Source organism: Myxocyprinus asiaticus, chromosome 47 (assembly GCF_019703515.2).
Source record: "Myxocyprinus asiaticus isolate MX2 ecotype Aquarium Trade chromosome 47, UBuf_Myxa_2, whole genome shotgun sequence".
In the NCBI taxonomy this organism is placed as follows: domain Eukaryota; kingdom Metazoa; phylum Chordata; class Actinopteri; order Cypriniformes; family Catostomidae; genus Myxocyprinus; species Myxocyprinus asiaticus.
Window position 1 is genome coordinate 2217657 of NC_059390.1, and position 24844 is coordinate 2242500.

General features: G+C 39.7%; 1 protein-coding gene across 1 annotated transcript in view; it reads left to right on the plus strand.

Moving 5' to 3' along the window:
* The first annotated feature begins 15290 nt into the window (after window positions 1-15290).
* Window positions 15291-24844, plus strand: part of LOC127436978 (protein FAM180A-like) — a 15224-nt gene continuing 5670 nt past the window's right edge. The window contains exons 1-2 of the mRNA XM_051691530.1: window positions 15291-15444; window positions 22395-22492. Of these exons, the coding sequence (XP_051547490.1) occupies window positions 15366-15444; window positions 22395-22492 (177 nt within the window). The 5' untranslated portion in view covers window positions 15291-15365. The remainder of the gene's footprint in view (window positions 15445-22394; window positions 22493-24844) is intronic.

A 24844-nucleotide genomic window follows, 5' to 3' on the forward strand; every position in this document is an offset into this window, starting at 1 on the left:
CAAAATCAAAATCAATCAATCTGAACGTTAAAATACTCACCGTTTCAAAAGTATAGCCACAAGACTCAATCAATATTGCATGTAAACATGATTTTAGTGTGATAAATAACTGCATCTGTGTAAAGTTATATCCAATTTTACAACTTCATTGCCATGACTATGTAATGTCAACAAACCCTAAAATGACTGTAAAAATGACAATTTAAACAACTTTACAGCTCAAATAATGCACAAGTTTTAACACAGGAATTAATGTGAGTGCTTCTATAAAATTATAAACTTCACATTTCTGCCTTTAAACCCTCCAAAAATTGGCCCCATTGACTTCCATTGTAAGTGTCTCATTTCGACTCAAGTCGAAATACATTTTTGTTGTTATCAACATTATGCCACAAATGCTGTCAATTGAGCTAAACTTGTGTTGAACCCGGAATATTCCTTTAAAAATCATTGTATTACAGTAATCTATTGAGTATCACTATTGGGAATAAAAATAATAACTAAAACAAAATTGGTAAGGAAAATTTGGATAGGAATGTGCTTAATTATCATGAAAGTTATGTCACAATGCAAAACATTTTAATGGTCCTAAAATATGCTTTTTCTTTCGATATTGTGGTGAAATGTATGTTCTCTCCTCCGCTCTGTTTTTTTTTTTCTCTCGAATCGTTCAGGTCTGTGTGGGCGAGTTGGATTTGTGTTTTTCTTGAGAGCTGTCTCCCTCAGTTGGGTCTCTGTTAGGTGACTTAGACAGGTCGTAACCGCCCTGTCTGAGAGCACGCTTGATTAAATGTTACCAGCAGGATTCTGAACGGCTCTCCACTATATCGTGCATCTGAACAGAGATTCCACACATCCAAACATCTTAGAGACTGCCCACAGTGTGAATAATCAGCATTCATCGTGTGTTTGTTACAGATGTTTTGATGAGCAATGTTGAATTGAGTCTTAACTACGACCATCTCTCACACTTCCTGTCTGTGTTCCTCCAGGTTTAATTGCCTTTGAGCACTCGCACCTGCAATTAAGCTGTCAGACGTGTGCAGAACATGTTTGCGTCCCCCATGGACTGTCTCTCTCGCGATAATCATTGAATGTGGTTATTTTAGTCTGTGGAAAAGCATGGCTGTCCAAAACATTCCATTAGTGTGATTATCTCATTCATGCGAGCGAGAAGCATTAGTCTGCCCACCTCTCTCTCTCTCTCTCTCCTATATATATATATACATACACTAAAAGGTGGCCAAAAGTTTGGGACGATGTACAGATTTTGCTCTTATGGAAAGAAATTGGTACTTTTATTCACCAAAAGTGGCATTCAACTGATCACAATGTATAGTCAGGACATTAATAATGTGAAAAATTACTATTACAATTTGAAAAAAACTACTTCAAAGAGTTCTCATCAAAAAATCCTCCACGAGCAGCAATGACAGCTTTGCAGATCCTTGACATTCTAGCTGTCAGTTTGACCAGATACTCAGGTGACATTTCACCCCACACTTCCTGTAGCACTTGCCATAGATGTGTCTGTCTTGTCGGGCACTTCTCACGCACCTTACAGTCTAGCTGATCCCACAAAAGCTCAATGGGGTTAAGATCCATAACACTCTTTTCCAATTATCGGTTGTCCAATGTCTGTGTTTCTTTGACCACTCAAACCTTTTCTTTTAGTTTTTCTGTTTCAAAAGTGGCTTTTTCTTTGCAATTCTTCCCATAAGGCCTGCACCCCTGAGTCTTCTCTTTACTGTTGTACATGAAACTGGTGTTGAGCGGGTAGAATTCAATGAAGCTGTCAGCTGAGGACATGTGAGGTGTCTATTTCTCAAACTAGAGACTCTGATGTACTTATCCTCTTGTTTAGTTGTACATCTGGCCTTCCACATCTCTTTCTGTCCTTGTTAGAGCCAGTTGTCCTTTGTGTTTGAAGACTGTAGTGTACACCTTTGTATGCATTACAGGAGTGGTGGTGGCATAGTGGACTAAAGCACATGAACTGGTAAGCAAAATGTTGTTGGTTCAATCCCCACAGCCACCACCATTGTGTCCTTGAGCAAGGCACTTAACTCCAGGTTGCTCCAGGGGGATTGTGCCTGTATTAAGGGCACTGTAAGTCGCTTTGGATAAAAGCGTCTGCCAAATGCATAAATGAAATCTTCTGTTTTTTGTCAATTTCAAGCATTGTATAGCCTTCATTCCTCAAAACAATGATTGACTGATGAGTTTCTACGGAAAGCTGTTTCTTTTTTGCCATTTTTGACCTAATATTGACCTTAAGACATGCCAGTCTATTGCATACTGTGTCAACTCAAAAACAAACACAAAGACAATGTTAAGCTTCATTTAATGAACCAAATATCTTTCAACTGTGTTTGATATAATGACAAGTGATTTTCTAGTACCAAATGATCAATTTAGCATGATTACTCAAGGATAAGGTGTTGGAGTGATGGCTGCTGTCTAGATTTGATCAAAAATGACTTCTTTTAAATAGTGATGGTGCTGTTTTTCACATCAGTAATGTCCTGACTATACTATCAGTTGAATGTCACTTTGGTGAATTAAAGTACCAATTTCCTTCCGAAACAGCAAAATCTGTACATTATTCCAAACTTTTGGCCACAAGTGTGTTTGTGTGTGTGTGTATATACAGGTGCATCTCAATAAATTAGAATGTCGTGGAAAAGTTAATTTATTTCAGTAATTCAACTCAAATTGTCAAACTCGTGTATTAAATAAATTCAGTGCAACAGACTGAAGTAGTTTAAGTCTTTGGTTCTTTTAATTGTGATGATTTTGGCTCACATTTAACAAAAACCCACCAATTCACTATCTCAACAAATTAGAATACATCATAAGACCAATAAAAAAAACATTTTTAGTGAATTGTTGGCCTTCTGGAAAGTATGTTCATTTACTGTATATGTACTCAATACTTGGTAGGGGCTCCTTTTGCTTTAATTACTGCCTCAATTCGGCGTGGCATGGAGGTGATCAGTTTGTGGCACTGCTGAGGTGGTATGGAAGCCCAGGTTTCTTTGACAGTGGCCTTCATCTCATCTGTATTTTTTGGTCTCTTGTTTCTCATTTTCCTCTTGACAATACCCCATAGATTCTCTATGGGGTTCAGGTCTGGTGAGTTTGCTGGCCAGTCAAGCACACCAACACCATGGTCATTTAACCAACTTTTGGTGCTTTTGGCAGTGTGGGCAGGTGCCAAATCCTGCTGGAAAATGAAATCAGCATCTTTAAAAAGCTGGTCAGCAGAAGGAAGCATGAAGTGCTCCAAAATTTCTTGGTAAACGGGTGCAGTGACTTTGGTTTTCAAAAAACACAATGGAGCAACACCAGCAGATGACATTGCACCCCAAATCATCACAGACTGTGGAAACTTAACACTGGACTTCAAGCAACTTGGGCTATGAGCTTCTCCACCCTTCCTCCAGACTCTAGGACCTTGGTTTCCAAATGAAATATAAAACTTGCTCTCATCTGAAAAGAGGACTTTGGACCACTGGGCAACAGTCCAGTTCTTCTTCTCCTTAGCCCAGGTAAGACGCCTCTGACGTTGTCTGTGGTTCAGGAGTGGCTTAACAAGAGGAATATGACAACTGTAGCCAAATTCCTTGACACGTCTGTGTGTGGTGGCTCTTGATGCCTTGACCCCAGCCTCAGTCCATTCCTTGTGAAGTTCACCCAAATTCTTGAATCGATTTTGCTTGACAATCCTCATAAGGCTGCAGTTCTCTCGGTTGGTTGTGCATCTTTTTCTTCCACACTTTTTCCTTCCACTCACCTTTCTGTTAACATGCTTGGATACAGCACTCTGTGAACAGCCAGCTTCTTTGGCAATGAATGTTTGTGGCTTACCCTCCTTGTGAAGGGTGTCAATGATTGTCTTCTGGACAACTGTCAGATCAGCAGTCTTCCCCATGATTGTGTAGCCTAGTGAACCAAACTGAGAGACCATTTTGAAGGCTCAGGAAACCTTTGCAGGTGTTTTGAGTTGATTAGCTGATTGGCATGTCACCATATTCTAATTTGTTGAGATAGTGAATTGGTGGGTTTTTGTTAAATGTGAGCCAAAATCATCACAATTAAAAGAACCAAAGACTTAAACTACTTCAGTCTGTGTGCATTGAATTTATTTAATACACGAGTTTCACAATTTGAGTTGAATTACTGAAATAAATGAACTTTTCCACGACATTCTAATTTATTGAGATGCACCTGTATATATATATGCAAGCAGTTCCTCTAATGTAAATAGCTGATGCTCATGTCAAGTAGTAATACGTCTGTCAGTCATTTATGTGTTTACTATATTAGCACACACACAATCTTTACAGTTTCAGCCAGAGAATGACTGTTATTCTGTTGTCAGAAGTTTGAAATGATTGTATTGCTTTATAAACTTTGTTTCAGCTTCTCCTTATATGCCATTAATCTCGTTCCTGTTTAGGAGAGACAATTGAGACATCAAACAGTCCTCGTTTGTGTTTTTATGTCTTTGCTATGGGACACTCATTGTTTTTAGAGCAGCTACATTTTTCTGGAGTGTACAACAGCACTCACACAATCATTGTGAAACCTCAAGTGTTGTGGTTCACGGTCGGTTTAGTCCCTGAATCTGACAGGCAAACAAACCCCTGACTCAGTGTGAGAAAACAGAACATCCAGCCGACCTTCATCAGCACCATCAATATACTCACCAGAGACCCCAAACTGCTAGTGATCCAGTCTGCTATCCAGTTTTGAGAGATGGTCTGAGCCGTTGGAAGTTTGAGTTAATCAGCTCTTGTGGGTCCTCGCCGGTCCAGACTTTACCAGTGTAGAGAGCAACAGTAGCGTTTTGGAAGTAAAAATCCCTATGTGGACCTGCAGGCCGTTCAACAGGGGGCGCTATATCGGCAACAAATAAAAGTTTACGCTTAAAACTTTAAAGTTAAGTCATGCATATGAGGTATCATTTGAAAGCTTAGAATCTGAATGTTTCATAGAATACCATCACTTTTGCATTTGTTTTAAACGAAATAACAAAAAAGGCCTGAAAACATTTGCGTCGCAAATTAGCGCCCCCTAGAGTTAATGGGGTAGAAATATTAATATGAATAAACTGGACTTACATAGACAAGTCATATATCAAATGAAAGCTTTTATTCTCAGGAATGTGACTATGTAGTTGCCCTAATTCCACAGTTCAAAAGATTTTCAAAATATTGACAAAGACTGTTATGATTTCTGTAAGCCATCAAATACAAACATCTATTTTATGCACCGATCATTGCTGCTGCAAGCCCGAAATAGCTAAAAATTTACATATGCTCTTACCGTAGGCAGTTTTCTAAAAACTAGCCATTTATTACTTGTCTGTGAGCTTGCTTGACTGAATAATCCAATGTTTATATCTTAGATGTCCAGAAAGAAATATGCCATCCAGCAGGAAAAGCATGCTACCAAATCATCAGGAAAATATGGATTCGACTATTGATGATAAAATCATATATATCATCGCAAAGATGAGGATCTCGGCTTTCTAATGACATCTGGATTGAGCTTCTAGTCCACTCAGAGGCCGAGATATTCAGTGAAACAATGAGGATGGTGCATAAACTGAAAATTAGACTGAATGTCTATGGACGAGCACATCTGTGAGGAATGAAATGTGTTAGAGCGCCACCTACATTTCAGATCTGCATATTGTGTACTTTGTGTACAGTGTACTCTATTGCAGGCACTGCAAATGATGTAATTGTGTCAGTCTCCTTAACAGTGTTATGCATTTTTTTCTTTTTAAATTCAGTTAATATTTCATTATTTTTAGTCAATTTTACTCCGACTAAAATGGCATATCATTTTAGTCGAAAAATAACTTTAGTTGACAATATAACAAAATCATGTATCAAACCGTAACAGAGCAAACTTTAACCAAATATTTTGAAAAATGTATGACCTATTTACAATTATTTAAAATGTATACAATTTTTTTAAATTATTATGTTTAATATGCAAGATTAAACAACACAGGAAAACTGAAAATCTGAGCTCCAGAAATAATAGTATATAAAAAATATACTGAAGTATTAGATACTTTTTAGAAGCTACTCTGTTGTGAATTCCTCAAGTCCAGTGGCGGATTTAGGCGTGGGCGACATGGGCAGTTGCCCAGGGTGGCATCTTGTGGGGGGCGGCACGAGGCACCCACACAGACCCCCCCACCCCCACCCCCACCCGGTCAACAACTTTGGGGGGGGTGTGTTGAAGCGGGTTTCGCCCAAGGCGCCATACAAGCTAGAACTGCTACTTCTCAAGTCTTTAGTATATTGTTACGTGTAGCACATTTTTAATAAAATACAAGTAACGTATTTTGACTTTTACGTAAATTCAAGAAGCGAATGACAAACATTTCAATTTGATTATCATCATGATATTACTTTTTCGTCTTATTATCATTGACAAAATCAAAAACACAATGCCAACAAACATTTTCGTCAGTAATTTCATTGATTAAATTAACATTGCTCCCTAAACTATACAAGAACTAATTTACTTGCATATACATGGATATTTAGAAAAACAATTAAATAATAGTTAAATATATTGTTTTTATACTTATAATCAAAGACTATATTATTAAACTTTTTTCTACAGCTAAAAAGTCAAAATAAATGGTTGTGGGTAATATTAGCCCAGAAAAACATAATGTGCGAACATAATCAACTGGAAAAAGTATATCATCCAGGCATTTTTGACATCCCTTGTTTTACATACTATGATTTGGGATGCACTAACTCTAATCTTGCATAATATTTAGGAAAAAATAGTATGCAAATTGGGATGCAGCCCCCGTTTACTTCACATGTTCTCACTTGACATGAGTCCAGTTCACCAGCAGTGTGTATGTCAGCCGTATCTGTGTGATTCCACACTAGATTATTGATTTCACACTGTGTTACCTGCCTCAGGTGAGGTACAGTGATCAGCGTATGCAGAGCTGGTGTCTTAGATGTTGTTCTCCTTGTCGCTCTTTCATTCGCTTTAAAAGCAGATAAACCAGTGCTTTTATTCACGACATCACGGTGCAGCAATTACAGCTATTCAGACGCACAAAGCCAACAATCGCACGACATTTACATATCTGAGGTTTACTGTAGCAATTACTTCAAGGGGTTCACAAGGGTGCCCACCTGGATTTGCACCGAAATAACACCTTAAAGTATTCTCCATAGTTTTATGAAAGAAGCACCAAGTGAGAGTCCAGCATTACCAGCCTAAACATGCTCCCACAGCACCACCAACAGGAGACAGGAAAATGAGCAGCGATCTCCATCCTGATAAGATAAAGGCTTATTGATGAGTGATAACACAATGAAATCTCTTTTGTTTCTCAGTTGTTTCTCCTAGACTGCAATGAGAGCAAATGGATGCTTTTGCTTAAAGTCCCTGCCACTCTTTTTCCACCTGAATGTGTTTTGGTCACTATAGATGTTTTAAAAACAAATGATGTACAATCAGACAACCGAAGGAAGAGAATGCTGCATGATGTGTCATGCTGCCATTTCTGGGTGTTTAGCACCTGGCAACTGAAGTTGCTGGTCGGGCAAAACCCCTAATTAGCTTAATTCTTTGCATAGGTTATAAAGTTTATATATAGAGAGAGCAAACGATCTGACCAAGCTATGCTATCCAAATTTAGTTTATAGCACTATCCTCTTACTGGATGTCAACAACCGTTTCATTTTGCATTCAGTGTTCATGAGGGTTTGAAACCCAATTCCCAGCTCACAGGGAACATTGGCTAACGTTCTCAAAAAGTTCTCTCAAAGTTATGAACAAACCTTCTTGCAGTAAGATTATCAAGTTCCCATCCCTAGTATTTCGGGCCAGGACTGTTCTGGTCTCAGTGTTTCTCAGCAGGTTTACCTGAGCAATGACTCGTCATTAAACTGATCTCAAAACACCTGGAAAGTGTCTTCAGCAGCTCTTATGCTCCTGGGGCGGTCCGTGTGAGATCTGATGCCATCTGTGTGCTGGAGGACATTTCACTCAGTACAAACACGGCAGAACCCTGGAGCTGTGTGTAGTGTGGTTTAATAAGCAGGAGAAAAGTGCTGGTGTTTGGGAAGTTGATGCGGGCCAGGTTTGGTTGAAATCACACCAGCTGTTCTCATGCGCCTGATGTTTCTCACATTAGATTCACCTGCTGCATCACTCATGTACTGTATCTGAGAGGTCTTTTATGCTGCAGTGATTGTAAAACAGCTCAAATCTTGAATATAAAGTGACAGAAGCTGTGTTCTGAAACATAGTGTGCTGCCTACCGTGAATATTCCACTGTTAAGTATGCTCAATGGTGCCGCATGTTTGTAATACTTTGGCCAAGTGCTCACGTTTTTGTTTGCGAACTTGCGTAAAGTATATTTCTGACCTAAGGCATCATAGGCTTACTCTGGCCATTAATGCTATTCCAAAACATCAGCAGCAACAGTATGACTTCTCAAGGCCCTTTCACACCAGACACAACGCAAAAAGGTGAGATTAATTGCAGACAGATGGCACATTCACAACAAAAGCGACATGAATACTCGCCGTTAGCACATTCACAGTTTTACAATAGGTGTCGCTGATCGACAACTTTACTCTGTTACAATAAGTGGCTTTTAGCTGGTCAGCCCTCCACCTATCACGGGTGATAAGACCTACCTATAAAGTTTGCGGAACAACCATGGAATCACAGTGCGAAAGACAAGCAAGCGAGCCAATCATTCTCTACAATGATAATGCAGTTTATTGATTTTGACACGTGAAAAATAAATACATTTATTAAATAAGTATTTATAAACCTCGTGCGACCCCGTGTCCACATGTGTGGACGTTGTATTTTGGCTTCACTATACACAACGCATATTTTAAATGCATTAAATCCGGCTGACAACTGTTCACAATACTCTACACTGTCATTTAAGGGTTAAACTTCTGGCACACCACGTCATGTGACACAACAGCATGGCGTTGATTTCTGTGAAGGGCTACTACGGGCGCAGTGCCAACAAGAGTGCCTCTGGTAAGAAACCTCTAAGTTTGGTTGTAAAGAGTAGCATCTCTAGTTTCATTTGATATGATGCTTTAAAAGATCTGTTCATCATTTGTGTGTCAGTGCGCTGATAAACATGATGTCCACATATGTGGAAATTGGGACCCCGTTCCCTCAAAAGTTGAAAAAACATGTTAGTAGTTATTTTGAATATTTTAACAATATATTAAAAGTGTGTGAATATATTAACACATCTGCGGGTCAGTTTGCTTCATTATAATTTAAATATTGTTATTGTTTTATTTTGTTATCACTGTACAATACAGTTCTATTCATTAACATTAGTAAATGCATTCCTATAGATTTACTGTGCATTTTCACACTGAGAATAAATGCATTCATGCAAAAGCTGAAAAATGTTGCTTTCAGAGGCTTTATATGAAGTTAGGATGAAAATAAGGAGCATTTCAAACTGTTCTGAGACCAGTGCAGACAGAAAGCACACTGGAGGTTGAAAATCAATGTCTATAATGTCTCAAAAACATGAATAACCAACACTCCTGGATGCATAATAAACATTTACAAATGAAAAAAGTATTCTATAGACTTTCTATAGGTTGACATTACGTAACATTTCACAACTTAGTCCCACTGTCCACGTATGTGGACATAGAATTTTTTTGTTTTGTTTTGTTTTATTGGGTGCTACTAGTTTCAAATCAAAAAGGGAAATTTAAAATGCAGAGAGAAGTCACATGGGGGTCTCAGGAGGTTAAAAATAAAACAAAACTTGTGTGAATGTTCGTTCCCAGTGTGAAAGCCTCCAGAGGAATCCATTGTTTTTGTTCAAATCTTCAACAAGGTGAGATATCGCAGTGAAAAGTCGCATTTGGTGTAAAAGGGCCTTATCTTTTGGCCAAAATCAATGGCAGCATCACATTTATCCTTCAAAGAGAAGGTAATCCCAACACTGGGAACGCTGGTGCATTTGGCTACCGCTCCTCTCTCCCGGTTTTCATTGTTTTTAAATGTTTATCGATTTATTTTGAGTGGTTGTGGGATTTTGGAGATTTTGAAGTCCCCTCTTGTTACTTACGAATCACGTTTTATCCTTCGGACTGCTGTTTTTGTCTTTGAGTGTTACCTGAGGGAATCAACCCTCCTGTCACCCTACCCAGGACTTAAACTACCCCGTGGTTGCTGTTGCCATGGATTCCCTCTCCATGGCTTTAAGGTTCACCGCTTGCAAATTGCTGAACCTAAATAGGAACTATTATTTGGCGAATGACTCCTATGAACTTTGCCGAAATATTGGAATACTGAGACCTAAGCGCTATATACATCGCTCTTTTGTTTAATGAACTTACTCCTACAGGCTACGGGTTGTTTGATCTCCCGCAACCCTCTGGCGGAGGGGTATTATTGTGCTGCATAATCAACAATACAACATAAGTCCCGTGGCTATTCCCAAGTTTAATTCTTTTGAATGTCTCGTTCTGAGTGTCCCTGCACCCTTCACTACTGCCATAGCTAGTGTAGGCTAAAGCACATAACTGGTAATCAGAAGGTTGCTGGTTCAATCCCCACAGCCACCACCATTGTGTGCTTGAGCAAGGCACTTAACTCCAGGTTGCTCCAGGGGGATTGTCCCTGTAATAAGTGCACTGTAAGTCACTTTGGATAAAAGCGTCTGCCAAATGCATAAATGTAAATGTAAATCTACTGTCTATGTTGTGCCACAAGTTTGAGAGAACTCTTATCCTGGGGGACTTTAACATCCACATTGACATAAAAGACTCAGTAATGACAAAGGACTTTTTGTCCTTACTGGAGTGCTTTGATTTGAACCAGCTTGTGGACTGTGCTACACATAATAAAGGTCACACATTAGACCTTGTGATTGCAAATGGATCATTTGTGTCAGTTTTCCACTGCTGATTTAGGGCTGTCTGACCATTTGGCTATCTTTTTTAATATGGAACTCCCACACAGTAACGTTTCCTCTTCTCACACTGTAAATTATTGCAAATGGAAATCCACTGATCTCTCTGATTTCACTGACTTTATTGACTCTAAGTTGTTTTCTCCATCTGACCCTCTGGAGGACAAAATTTCTATGTTAAGTACTGTTCTCTTGTCTAGCTTGGACTCACTTGCTCCTATGAAATCATGGTCTGTCTCCTTTGTATGTTCTGCTCCTTGGTATAATAACGAGCTGCACTCTATGAAGGCAGCTTGTCGCAAAATGGAGTGAAGGTGGCGTCTCTCTGGCCTGAACGTACATCACCAGGCTTGGAAAGACCACTTGCATGAATATAAGGCAGAAATTGTATCTGCAAGGTCCCATTATTTTTCTCAGATAATTGTCAATAATCAAAGAAATCCCAGACAACTGTTTCATACCGTTAACAAATTGCTCAAATGTAACAGTTCCTCTATTGTGCCTGCTTCAACTCACCTTTGTAATAGATTTCTTGATTTTTTTCAGCACCAAGATTGACAATGCTTGTAAATGCATTCTTAATACTCCTGTCTCATCTGCTTCTCCTCTTAGTATTTCTTATTTCTCTGGCACTTCTTTCTCAAATTTCTCCTCACTTGACCTGGTTTCTTTTGGTAATGAGGTATCACAAATGAAAGCTGCCACTTCCATAGTTGTTCCTATTCCAACTTGTTTAAATCATGTGTCACCTCTTTGTGTCCTGTTGTCTTGAGTATAATAAATGACTCCCTGTGCACTGGTGTTGTGCCAGCAGCATTTAAAACTGCTGCTGTAACCCCTGTACCTAAAAAGACTAACATGGACTTGGACAATCTTAACAACTTTCATCCCATTTCTAATCTTCCCGTCCTTGCAAAAAGTTTAGAATGAATTGTGGCTTCTTAATTATACACTCACCTCATTATAAACAATCTTTTTGAGCCCCTTCAATCTGGCTTTCACAAACTCCACAGCACTGAAACGGCATTAGTTAAGGCCACAAATGACTTGTTAATAGCTTCAGACTCTGGCTGTCTTTCAATTCTGATCCTTCTTGATCTCCATGCCGCTTTTGACACTGTAGATCATTCTCTTTTACTCACTCATCTTGAGACAGTCTTTGCTGTTACTGATACGACATTAAACTGGTTCAAGTCTTATCTCTCAGATCGTCAGCAGTTTGTTTCCTTGGGTGGATGTAGGTCCAAAGTTGGTTTGGTTAAATGTGGTGTTCCTCAGGGATTGATTTTGGGCCCCTTTTTAGCATTTACATGTTTCCCCTTGGTCAGCTCTTAAGATCTCTTGGTCTTAATTATCATTTTTATGCAGATGACACCCAGATTTACATCCATTCAAAACCTGGTGATTGTGTGGCTGTCACTTTTCTTGCACAATGTGTTACTGAGATAAAAAGTTAAGTCTCAGGGGGCCTGGGTAGCTCAGTGGTAAAAGACGCTGGCTACCACCCCTGGAGTTCACTAGTTCGAATCCCAGGGCGTGCTGAGTGACTCCAGCCAGGTCTCCTAAGCAACCAAATTGGCCCGGCTGCTAGGGAGGGTAGAGTCACATGGGGTAACCTCCTCGTGGTCGCTATAATGTGGTTCGGTCTCGGTGTGGCACATGGTGAGTTGAGCGTGGATGTTGCGGTGGATGGCGTGAAGCCTCCACATGCACTATGTCTCAGTGGCAATGCACTCAACAAGCCACGTGATAAGATGTGCAGATTGATGGTCTCAGACGCGGAGGCAACTGAGATTCGTCCTCCGCCACCCGGATTGAGGCGAATCACTACACGACCATGAGGACTTAAAAGATATTGGGAATTGAGCATTCCAAATTGGGTGAAAAGGGGGGGGAATCCCCCCCTCCACACTCTTAATAGTGACAAGACTGAGATTATGCTCATTGGTTCACCCCATCAGCTTCGTAAAGCTGGTTCTTTAACCTTAAATATGGATGGCTCTGCTCTGCAGTTTCAAACAAGATTTACAATTATACTGTAAATCACTTCATGAATCAGCCCCCAAATGTAGTCTCCCATCATGTTCTCATTATACTGTCCTTGGTAGCGGCGTTCAAAGTCCAGTATATCCTGATGGAAGCGCTCGCCTTGCTCCTCCGAGTACGCTCCCATGTTCTCCTTGAATTTATCAAGATGAGCATCAAGGATATGGACTCTGAGGGACATCCTACAGCCCATTGTGCCATAGTTCTTCACCAGAGTCTCAACCAGCTCCACATAGTTTTCGGCCTTGAGATTGCCCAGGAAGCCCTGAACCACTGTGACAAAGCTGTTCCAAGCCACTTTCTCCTTAACAGTGAGCTTCTTGGGGAATTCATTGCACTCCAGGATCTTCTTTATCTGTGGTCTGACGAAGACACTGACTTTGACCTTTGCCTCAGACAGCTTAGGGAAGAAGTCTTGAAGGTACTTGAGGGCTGCCGACTCCTTATCTAGAGCTCTGACAAATTGTTTCATAAGGCCCAATTTGATGTGCAGTGGTGGCATCAGCACCCTCCGGGGGTCCACCAGTGGCTCCCACTTGATGTTGTTCCTCCTCACAGAGAACTCTGTCCGCTGTGGCCAGTCCTGCCTGTGGTAGTGCGCCTTGGTGTCCCTGTTGTCCCAAAGGCAAAGATAGCAGGGAAACTTGGTAAAACTGTCTTGGAGACTCATCAGGAATGCTACCATTCTGAAGTCTCCTATGACCTCCCAGTCATACTCATCATACTTCAAGGCATCCAGAAACGTCTTGATATGTATCCATTTAGGCAGCTGGAACTAAACTGAACTGGTGGGCTTAAGGCCCCTGTATTTATACTACTATTTATATTACTGGAAAGTTCTAGAAGATACTCCACGTTTACTCAGCACTGAATCTATCTGGAATGTTCTGGAAAATAGGTACATTTCAAAATATCACCATCCTGGTCACAAAAGCAAAGTTTGTGGGGAATAATAGCCATTTTCTATACTTTTGAGGCATAAGCAGTTAGGAAATAACACTTACTACCCAGGAAAAAAAACAAAAAACATTTGTTACGTGGTGTAACGGGTCAGACTGAAGATGGGTTTTGTGTTTAAATGTTACGTTTATTTTTTTGAGCAAATGTATAACAAGTAGATATCTTATTGCCATGTATAGGCTGCAATCAGTACAGTCATTATGAGCATGGGCGGACTGGGAAGAGAAATCGGCCCAAAAGGGGGATTGGCAGCATGTAATCAGTTTTAATTGATGACACATTTTAACCATTAATATTATTTCCAATCACCCCTCAGACTGTGTGCACATGAACATACTGCCATTTAACTTGTCCAGCAGGTGAACTGAAATAGTTTGAGAAGTGTCTGTTTTCTTTTTCATTGAGCAAATAAACAACAAACTCTTCATCACTGCTGCAGCTTGTAAAGAAATCAGTTTTCTTTTCTCTATGTTTTTTCGATGTCGTTTAGCAAACTTGTCAAATAGTTCTTCTCATCCGTGATGGGTGGAGGGCAGACCAGCTCAAAGGTGCTTTGCGCCACCGATAATACAGAGGTAGGATTGCTTTTTAATTAGCACCACCCATTGTAAAGGCATGAATGTGCTAATGTGATCATTCGTGTCGCTTTCTATGTGAAAGGTTCATTCGTCGCGATTCGCACTCTTATAATCGTGTCACCTTTTCAGTGTGCAAAGGCCTTAAAAGGCAGCTCCCTGTGTAGGCAGTAGACAGCAAGGCAGCTCACTGGGATTTGGAGCCAGAGAGAGTTCAGTGTGTGTGTTATTGTAAGTGTGTTCTGTGTAGGTCAGACTGCAGAATTCACTGTTATTTCAGGATTGTTTTTATCCGTAGGACTGTGGTTCTCATTCCCGAAAGTGTTGACTCCAATAAAAACAGTGAGTTCTAAGGAAAACAGCAAGTGAATTCTTGAACCAAAATCGCTGGCTGCATTTACCACGCACCTGATTCAACACTAGACGCTGATGTTAAATGTCTTTAAAAATAGCACAAACATGCTAACATTCTGGACTATATCTCTTGTAAAATATGTGTTTACCTACCTACTGTATACTTAATGTGATGGCCCAGAAAGCTGGTGCTGATGAATTCGGTGCCTGTGAGAAAGACCGAAAACAGATGAGGCATTATAGACAGACAGACTGGCCTTCTTTAGCTTTCAATGACTTCCAGATGAAAACGTCCACACACACACACACACACACACACACTGAATTCCTCTCTGTCAAAGAGGGAGGAGAGATGGTACAACAGTAGAGGATTATGGGGCCATTCTCTCTCTCTCTGTGGAGCCGCTGTTTATTTACTCTTTAGCGCCGAGAAACGGCGAGAGAAGGAAGCATCATGAAGGTCCTCAGGATTCTGTCTCTCTCCGCTCTGATGTGTCACATGTCCACCTCCACATCCCAGCACTTGAGAAAAGGTAAGACACAATCAGACTGTTCCATCAGGAGACACTGAGGTGATTGGACTAATGATCTAGACTAAACCAGACTAGACCACTCACATGAGAGAGCATGAGCACCGCATCACTCAAGATCAGACTGAACAAGTGCATGTTTGACAGATTTCTGCTAGTTTTGGAATTTCATTGCCTTAGATAACAAAATATCAAAGCAAGTGTCTTTTTATTTGAAAGAATGACAGCACAAGCAGTTTTCAAGCTAAACATTTGACAAAAAGAAGTTTGTTCGGTTTGAGAAAATGAAGACGGAAGGTATTTGGACACTTTATGTTCATAGTTAATGTAATGAACTAGTATTGCTTTAATCGTGCAGTATATGCATTGTATTGTAAATATCTATTATTCAAGTTTCACTAATTCAGGGTATGAATAACAGATATTTATAATGACATTTTCACTAGTTAAATGGAATTGCCACTAGTAAAAATGTGACTTTAATTTCAGTCATTAGGTTGGTGCTTGTAAAAATATTAATTCTTGATATAAAAAATGACGTTATTACTTCTTGATTTCAAAAATGGATAAAAACATAGTAAAAGCCATAGTTTTTGTTATCTGTAACTGCATTTTACCATTAGAATTTCACAATGATCTGTCATTCACTCCTGTTCAAAACACAATTACAGATATTGAAACTCATGTCAGCTATGGACTTCTTGTACATAGTATAAATTATCATTTTTGATATCCATTAATACTTTGTGCAAATATCCATTCCTGATATCAACAATTAAATTACAATTAGTAAAATGCAATTTTTTTTATATCTAAGTATGTTTCAACATGTTAGATTCAGTATTTCAGATGTCTGGAAATGGATTTCAGATAATAAATTGGAGAGTAATTAAAGATATCTTTAAAAAAAATTATTACTAGTTACTAGTTAAAAAAAAAATGTAAGCCTATTTTTAAGATTTTATAATTTCAGTTTCAATCCATAAAATTAAACTGTGGAATTTTTAACTAAATTAAATGAATACAACTTAAAATACATATTTTATTTAGTTAAAGATTACTCAGTCTAATTTGATTGAATTTTATTCAATTGAAATGCATTCATTTTAAATATATTTATTTTAGTGTACAATAAATTAAATACACAGTATGTGATATTAACATTGCCTCTGGTGAAAATCAAATCACAGATATCATTCAGTTCAGTTGTATTCAATTGTTGATATCAGGAATGGACATTTGCACTAATATCAATGCAATTATCGACATTATAAATTAAAATTTTTACTAGTACGAAATACATAGATGATATGTACAGTATAGTCCTACTACTTTGAAATTAATTGTAGATATCTGTAACTGCATTTTGAACAGGAGTGAATGACAGATCATTGTGAATTTTTACTAGTGAAAATGCAGGTACAGATATCAGTAATTGTTTGTACGAGATTTTTTGATATCAAGAATTTGCATTTCGGCGTAATGATGTCATTTTTTTTTAATATCAAGAATTATCACACCTGGAGTCGCGAGTTCAAATCCAGGGTGTGCTGAATGACTCCAGCCAGGTCTCCTAAGCAACCAAATTGGCCCGGTTGCTAGGGAGGGTAGAGTCACATGGGGTAACCTCCTCGTGGTCGCTATAATGTGGTTTTCGCTCTCGGTGGGGCGCGTGGTGAGTTGTGCGTGGATGCCGCGGAGAACAGCGTGAAGCCTCCTCACGCGCTACGTCTCCGCGGTAACGCACTTAACAAGCCATGTGATAAAACGCGTGGATTGGCGGTCTCAGACGCCCTCCGCCACCCGGATTGAGGCGAGTCACTATGCCACCACGAGGACTTAGAGCGCATTGGGAATTGGGCATTCCAAATTAGGGAGAAAAAAAAAGATTTAAGTTTTATTAGAACAAACCTTATTTCAGTTATCAAAAATGAGCATTTCCACTAGTAATAATTCCATTGTTGATTTCAAGAATTGGCATAGAGAAAATAGAATTAAAGATTTCTACAATGAATATCTTGTACATGCTTAAAAGTCAGTTTAACTTGCCAGAGAACTCCACCTGTGGTTCCTCTGCTAGAACACAAACTGACTTCATACATCCACTAAAAATCACCAGAACACCAGCTGATTAAAAGTAATTAATAAAAAAAAGACTCTAAATATACAGTAACATATGAGCACAGAAAACACTTGATCTAACGCAATGACATTCAGATATACTGCGCAAGTACGACTCGAGTAAACATACTTTCTGAGGCTACTGTATGCTGAAACTCCATGCAGGTCATATTTATTTACATACAGTTTGTACATTGTACAGGAATTTACTAAAAGAATGTCTGATAATCTGTCAGAATCCAGATTTCATAAGAATTTAAACATTTGGTTTCTACAGAGCCACATTCTAACCCAGTAAAACCCGCTGACACAAGCGGAAATCTCGCTTTATGGTTTGTGAGAAACATAAACAGATCAGAGTTTGATCTCCACAGCAGATGTGATGGATGAGTTAGCACTCGTGTCTTCCAGTTGTTGATGGTATTTGAGGTGCTAATCATGTAAGATTGATGACTTTGTGCTTTTAATTAGAATCCGGGAAACAACAGCTTAACTTCAAGATGACAGGGCTGATAAAGTCGGGATGCTTGTTTTGACCACTGTGCCAGTGTGGGACTCATCCGTCCATGGCACAGAGCCAGACCTGTCCGCCTCTCTCACATCCATGTTTAGACGGAGAGTGGAACATTTAGAGCAACCCTGGGATGTTTTAGTGGAATTAAAACAGCTGTGACAAGCTGTAAGGACTGTTGCCACAAACGGATATGTTCAATAACTCAAGTGCTTGTAGGACGTTCACCTTAAGGAACTGCAGCAGCCAATGAGATTCTACTTCATGAGTCCTGTAATAAAAGGCCACTAATATGTTTTTAGTTTCTAAAGTCATCTTTTTTCTAAAGTACGCAGTAATGGAGAGTGTGGAATGTTCCATTTTCGAAAGAGGGAAATGCCGTTTTAGTGTGGATGAGAGGCATGTTTTCAAACCTAATTAGCCTGAAGTGCTAATTAACTGATTGACATGCATTGACATGCACACCAATGAGCTGATAACTATCAAAAATCAACTTGTAAAAAAATCCAACAATGCAAGAAAACTGTGTTTACATGACATCTGAAAACATCATATTAGTCTCTGCTTTTGATGTCAAAATATAAACATGCTCAAAACACTTGAGCACATTGGATAAGCCGCTAAGAATGGCGGTAAAGGTGTTTACATGCAACATGGAATCAGGGTAATAGGCTAAATTCGATGCGTGCAGTTCAGTTTATGCCTAAACTGTTTATGACCTACCCCTGCAGCTGTCGGCTTACAGTATTAAGAATAATCAATGTAAGATTGCACATTTAATCGCGCTCACTGATATATACTGGATAAACACTGATAATTTTTATCTTTACGCACACTAGTGGATAGAGGTTGACGATAGTGGATTTTGCCGATATCGAAAACTAAGGTGATTTTGCCGTAATGATGTCATTTTTTAATATATAAAATTAACAATTTGGGGGCCTGGGTAGCTCAGCGAGTAAAGACGCTGACTACCACACCTGGAGTCGTGAGTTCGAATCCAGGGCGTGCTGAGTGACTCCAGCCAGGTCTCCTAAGCAAACAAATTGGCCCCGTTGCTAGGGAGGGTGGAGTCACTTGGGGTAACCTCCTCGTGGTCGCTATAATATGGTTCGCTCTCGGTGGGGCACATGGTGAGTTGTGCGTGGATGCAGTGGCGAATAGTGTGAACCTCCACACACGCTATGTCTCCACGGTAACGCGCTCAACAAGCCACGTGATAAGATGCGTGGATTGACGGTCTCAGACGCGGAGGCAACTGAGATTCGTCCTCCGCCACCCGGATTGAGGCGAGCCACTACGCCACCACGAGGACTTAGAGAGCATTGGGAATTGGGCATTCCAAACTGGGGAGAAGAAAAAAAAGAAAAAAAAAAGATATACTAACCCCTTTCTCAAAGATAGAGGAAGCGTTTTCCTTAGAAAAACATTTGGGTGATTATTTTGGTGCGGTGAAATCATCCCACAAGTCTGCACTTCATTTCCATGGCAATGCAGTGGGCGTTTGGCTCAGTTTAAGAACACACTGTTTTAATGAGGTTTAAAGGTGTTTTAGAGGAGAAGGATCAAGTTCGTAAAGTGAGGGTTTCAGAACCCTTAGAATGGCCTACACACATCTGCGGCCGATTGGTCAAAACAGCTGTGGAATGTCTGTGATGTTGGTGACTTACTGAGCAGATCATTCCTGTGTAAGTTGAACAGCATTTGGTCACTAATATCCTCAAAATGGCATCGACTGTATGCAGTGGCAGTTCTGGATTACTTGGTGCCCTAGGTGAGATCCGACTTGGAGCCCCGCTTAACACACCCCAAACTATCACTTTAAATAATATAACCAGACAATGAATATAGAAATGAAGTAACACACACACACACACACACACACACACACACACACACATATATATATATATATATATATATATATATATATATATATATATATATATATATATATATATATATATATATATATGCACAATTAAATTATAGAGTCAGTAAATAAAGAAAATGGCAGAATACTTACAGATTGCTGCTTGTACTATTACACCTAATGCCTAATTTAAAATTTAACCCTCCCCTCCTAGTTTTCATTGTCATATCTGCCCAGCAATCACATGCTTGATATTAACTTTCTCAAGATCACCAAGTTGATCCTGTGTCATGGTGTACCTGTACTGTTGATCATAGTTATCTTATGTTTGTTCAGAATATGAGAATGCATTATGAACATCCATAATCCTAACCATAAAGCCTTTAAGGCGGAGTAGCCTTTCGGGAAGAACTCAGGGCGGAGGTGCAAAAACCATATTTGCAAGGTATGCAATGCATACTGCTGCCACAGTGCTGTTAAGGATGGTTGGGGAGAGTGCGGGGGGATTTCTCCACTGTTTTGAGCGTGTTCAGCTCATGGTTGTTGTGACCACACCAGACAGCCAGCTGTTTGACAGAGGGGTCCTTTGCAGTGCAGTCATTTGTGTACAGGGAGAAGAGCAGTGGAGAGAACACATCCCTGAGGAGCACCAGTGCTAATGGTGAGGGTCCCGGATGTGATTATTCCCAGTCTCACTAGCTGCTGCCTATCTGTCAGAAAGCTGTTGATCCACCAACAGATTGGGGTGGGCAAAGAGAGCTGGGTCAGTTTTGTTGAGAGAAGATCAGGCATGATGGTATTGAAGGCTGAACTGAAGTCCACAAAAAGGATCCTTGCATAAGTCCCAGGTCTGTCGAGGTGTTGCAGGATATAATGCAGTAACCATTTTGACAGCATCATCCACAGGCCTGTTTGCTTGGTAAGCAAACCGAAGGGGGTCTAGCAGGGGTCCAGTGATGTCCTTCAGGTAGGCCAAAACCAGTCTCTCAAATGAATTCATGACCACAGACATGAGAGCGACAGGTCTGTAGTCTCTAAGTCCTGTGATTTTGGGTTTTTGGGGACCGGAATAATGGTGGAGCATTTGAAGCAGCAGGGAACGTCACACTGCTCCATTGATCTATTGAAGATCTGTGGGGGTCAATATAACAATTTTTGCTTATATTTTCCAAGCAAAACTACAGGTGAAAAAAATAGCATCATAATTTTATTTTATACACAGAGATAGGTAGGTCTATTACCAAAATCAGTTGACTTCAGCACACCTTGTTGGATTATATACCAATGGTGCTAGTCCAAAAATGGAGAGAAAAAAAAAACTTTTTTTCCAAAGTTGGAGTGCCTATAACTCCAGAAGTATTAAATATATCCTAATATCCTTAAGGCCCTATATGGTCAAATCCCTGAGAAATGAGGCTCTCAATGTGGCTCCATCCATAAATTCAATTCCATTTTACCCATTTTCACTGGTCCAGAACCAAATGTGTGTCACATGGTATGCAGCTAGTTTTTCTGGTCCAACAAAACAAAGGTCTGAAGTGCAAATAATGTTGAAACTAGAAATTTACCTTTATTTATTCACATAAAAACAGTGTCAAAATCTCAATATCCAAAAGTCCAAAAATACACTTATTAAGAGTACACATGCAGCTCATCAGTTTGGTTTGTTCCTCACAAAGATATCGTATTGCTTTGGATCACTTTAAAAAAGCAAACTAGTCTTGTGGATTACTTTTATTATACTTTTTTGGTACTTTTTCATTCTATTTGGAGCTTGATAGCACCTGTCCCTATTCACTTTCAAAACCAAACATCTTTTGTGCTCCATAGAAGAAAGTCATACACGTTTGAAATGACAAGTGGGATGACAGAATTTTCATTTTTGGGTATACATTGCTCCATTTCCCAGCTGGCTGCACACACCTATTCCTATAGTTTTTCTGCAGTATATAAGTTGAAGCATCGCATCACAGATACATCTCTATTAGATCGATGTCTTTAAACTGCAGACGGAATCGCAGGCCTGACACGCAGATGTTAAACCCAACCATCTTCCATAGAAGTTGCCTCCCTGTCAGTCAACTGCTAGTATGCCCAGCAGCCAGACAATCAAACGCAGATGTGCAGCTGGTGAACACATGCGATGGTGCTTCCACAGGCTGCCCATTACTGAACTAAACAACTGACACCCTCAGATACAAACAATGAGCTGTTTGTTTCCATAAATTGCGTTTAGAAGTGGAATTTCACCGAGTTCCCCCAAAAGTGAATTTTCTGTCATCATTTACTCCCCCTCATATTGTTCCAAATCCATTTGATTTTCTTCTGTAGAAGATGCATTACATCAGATTTGACTGCAATCACAAGCACCGATGTTATTTGAGGTCAAATCTGACACGATGGTATAAATTGGGTTGAATATTACCCATGATTCTCTCTGTCCTTCAGCTCTGTACCCATCAGCCTTCAGAGTGAAGCGAGGTACGCCAGCTCTGCTCGACCCCTCGTTTCAGAAATCTGTGGAGGATGCTAACCTTCTCTACGAGGTATGTCTCATGTTATTGGTCAACACTGTATATTTTACACCTGTTTACCTGTAGGAAAGAAACATCACAAATGAGAGCTCTTTAATATCTCTGTTGTTTCTCCTAGACAGTATTTAGATTAATTGCAGAGCAAATCAAGACTATTTTTTAAAGGTGCACTAACTTTTTGTTCGTGCCATCGTGGACTTACAGTGACACCTAATGGCGTGGATGCAGCTTCATTCAAAATCTATAGTATTCAATTACAGATGCCATTGTAGAAATTCACTATTCACAATCAACCATGATTAATTTAATCCAAGAGTGAAAATGTCCAATAAAAAAACATTTACTGAGATTAAGTGAGTAGTATTCAGCTGGTCATGTGATTCTAAAATGGCAGCTCCCATGATGGTGCCCCTCCCCCATGTAGAATAAAACGTCTTTTATAAGGTTTCTTATATGATTAGAGTCCACAACTCATGTGAGTGCTCATGATTTAATACACATGTTTCAAAATTACAATTCATTTCTTTAGGAGTAAAACTTTTTTAATGGGGAAAAAATTACTGAGTGCACCTTTAAAGCTGAAGTATGGAACTTTTTCAGTGTTAGAATACTTTCTATCCCAGCTTAATATGCAGAGATATCTTGAAGTGACCATTTGTAGGTTGATTTACTCAAGAAACGTAAAATACTGTGTCTCTGTGGTGCTATAAAAATTCCTGTTTGTTTTGAACAACCCGTCCAGCCCAGCACAACACATTGACTCAACCAGTTGGGGGCGGGACTATCTCTTTGATATGGAGGGCATATTCGGAAAGCTGTTTGAAAACAATGCATATTTTTGCACTTCCGTTCTGTGGCGCTAGTTGTGCAGAAATGACACACTTTTGCTTTTTAAAGGTGCACTCAGTAAGTTTTAGCTTGCTCTTATTCATCCCAATTGTTCCACTTATTTTAGAATCTATTCTGACACCTGTCGTCCTGGATGCACAAAGTTTGTTTACCAAGTGCTGCCGCTTTACACTGAAGATGTTTGTTTATCTTCTGTTTTGTTACTTTTAGTCTGTGTTTTTCTCCGTCTCATCCTACTTACATCTGTATAATGGATATTCTTGTATTCAATCCAAACACATTTTTGTGTGTTGTTGCTTGCTGGACTGTGCTGGATAGCCGCGGCTCGTGAGCTCTGCCAGCTGTGACCGTCACACCGTTTATCTGTGACAGCTGCAGGTCATAGTGGTTTGTTTCATCACTTCAGCAGGGACCTCTTGTTTGGACATTTTATCTTTGCACTTGCACTCATTCTGTTCGGACTGTCTGGTGTATCACACTCCTGTTTATCCATACTATCACTCCGGACTATACTGTTGACTTACTTGCGCTCCATTGTTGTTTGTAGTAAGTATGTTGTGTTTGTTGTTTTATTGTTTGGTTTGCTTGTTTTGTTTACATGTACTTTTCTGTTTGAGCACTGGCTGGAAGCATTATATAAATGAAACCTGTAATTATTAGTGGTAGTAACTCAGTCAATTGCATGACAGTGTTATATGCTGTAACATGGCAGCACCTATGAGGGGGCGACCCGCTCCATGTCAAATTAAACAGCTTTTATTTGGTTACTAATACAGTATGACTGGAGTCTTCATCTAATGTGAGTGTACATCATTTTCAGCATATTTTTAAAAAAAAAATTATATTTGAGTGGGGCCTGGGTAGCTCAGCAAGCATTGACGCTGACTATCACCCCTGGAGTTGTGAGTTCGAATCCAGGGTGTGCTGAGTGACTCCAGCCAGGTCTCCTAAGCAACCAAATTGGCCCGGTTGCTAGGGAGGGTAGAGTCACATGGGGTAACCTCCTCGTGGTCGCTATAATGTGGTTCTTGCTCTCAATGGGATGCGTGGTATGTTGTGCATGGATGCCACGGAGAATAGCACTATGTCTCTGCAGTAACGCGCTCAACAAGCCATGTGATAAGATGAGCGGATTGACGGTCTCAGATGCGGAGGCAACTGAGTATCGTCCTCCGTCACCCGGATTGAGGCGAGTCACTATTCCACCACGAGGAGTTAGAGCATATTAGGAATTGGGCATTCCAAATTGGGGAGAAAGAAAATGGCAAAAAATTACTGAGTGCACGTTTAAGTCTCCTACTTCAGCTCCTGAGAAGAAAAAAACTACAGAAATTTTAAATGTGTTTTCTCTAGACTTTAAAAAAAGATCTCAACAAAAAGAGTGTTTACATACATGATCTTACACAGATTACACTTAATAAGCTGGCAACATGTGTGGTCAATTTTACCTTTATCGGTGTAAGGTTAAAAAAATAAAAAGATTGACACGGCCAGATTTAAGCCCATAATTTGGAT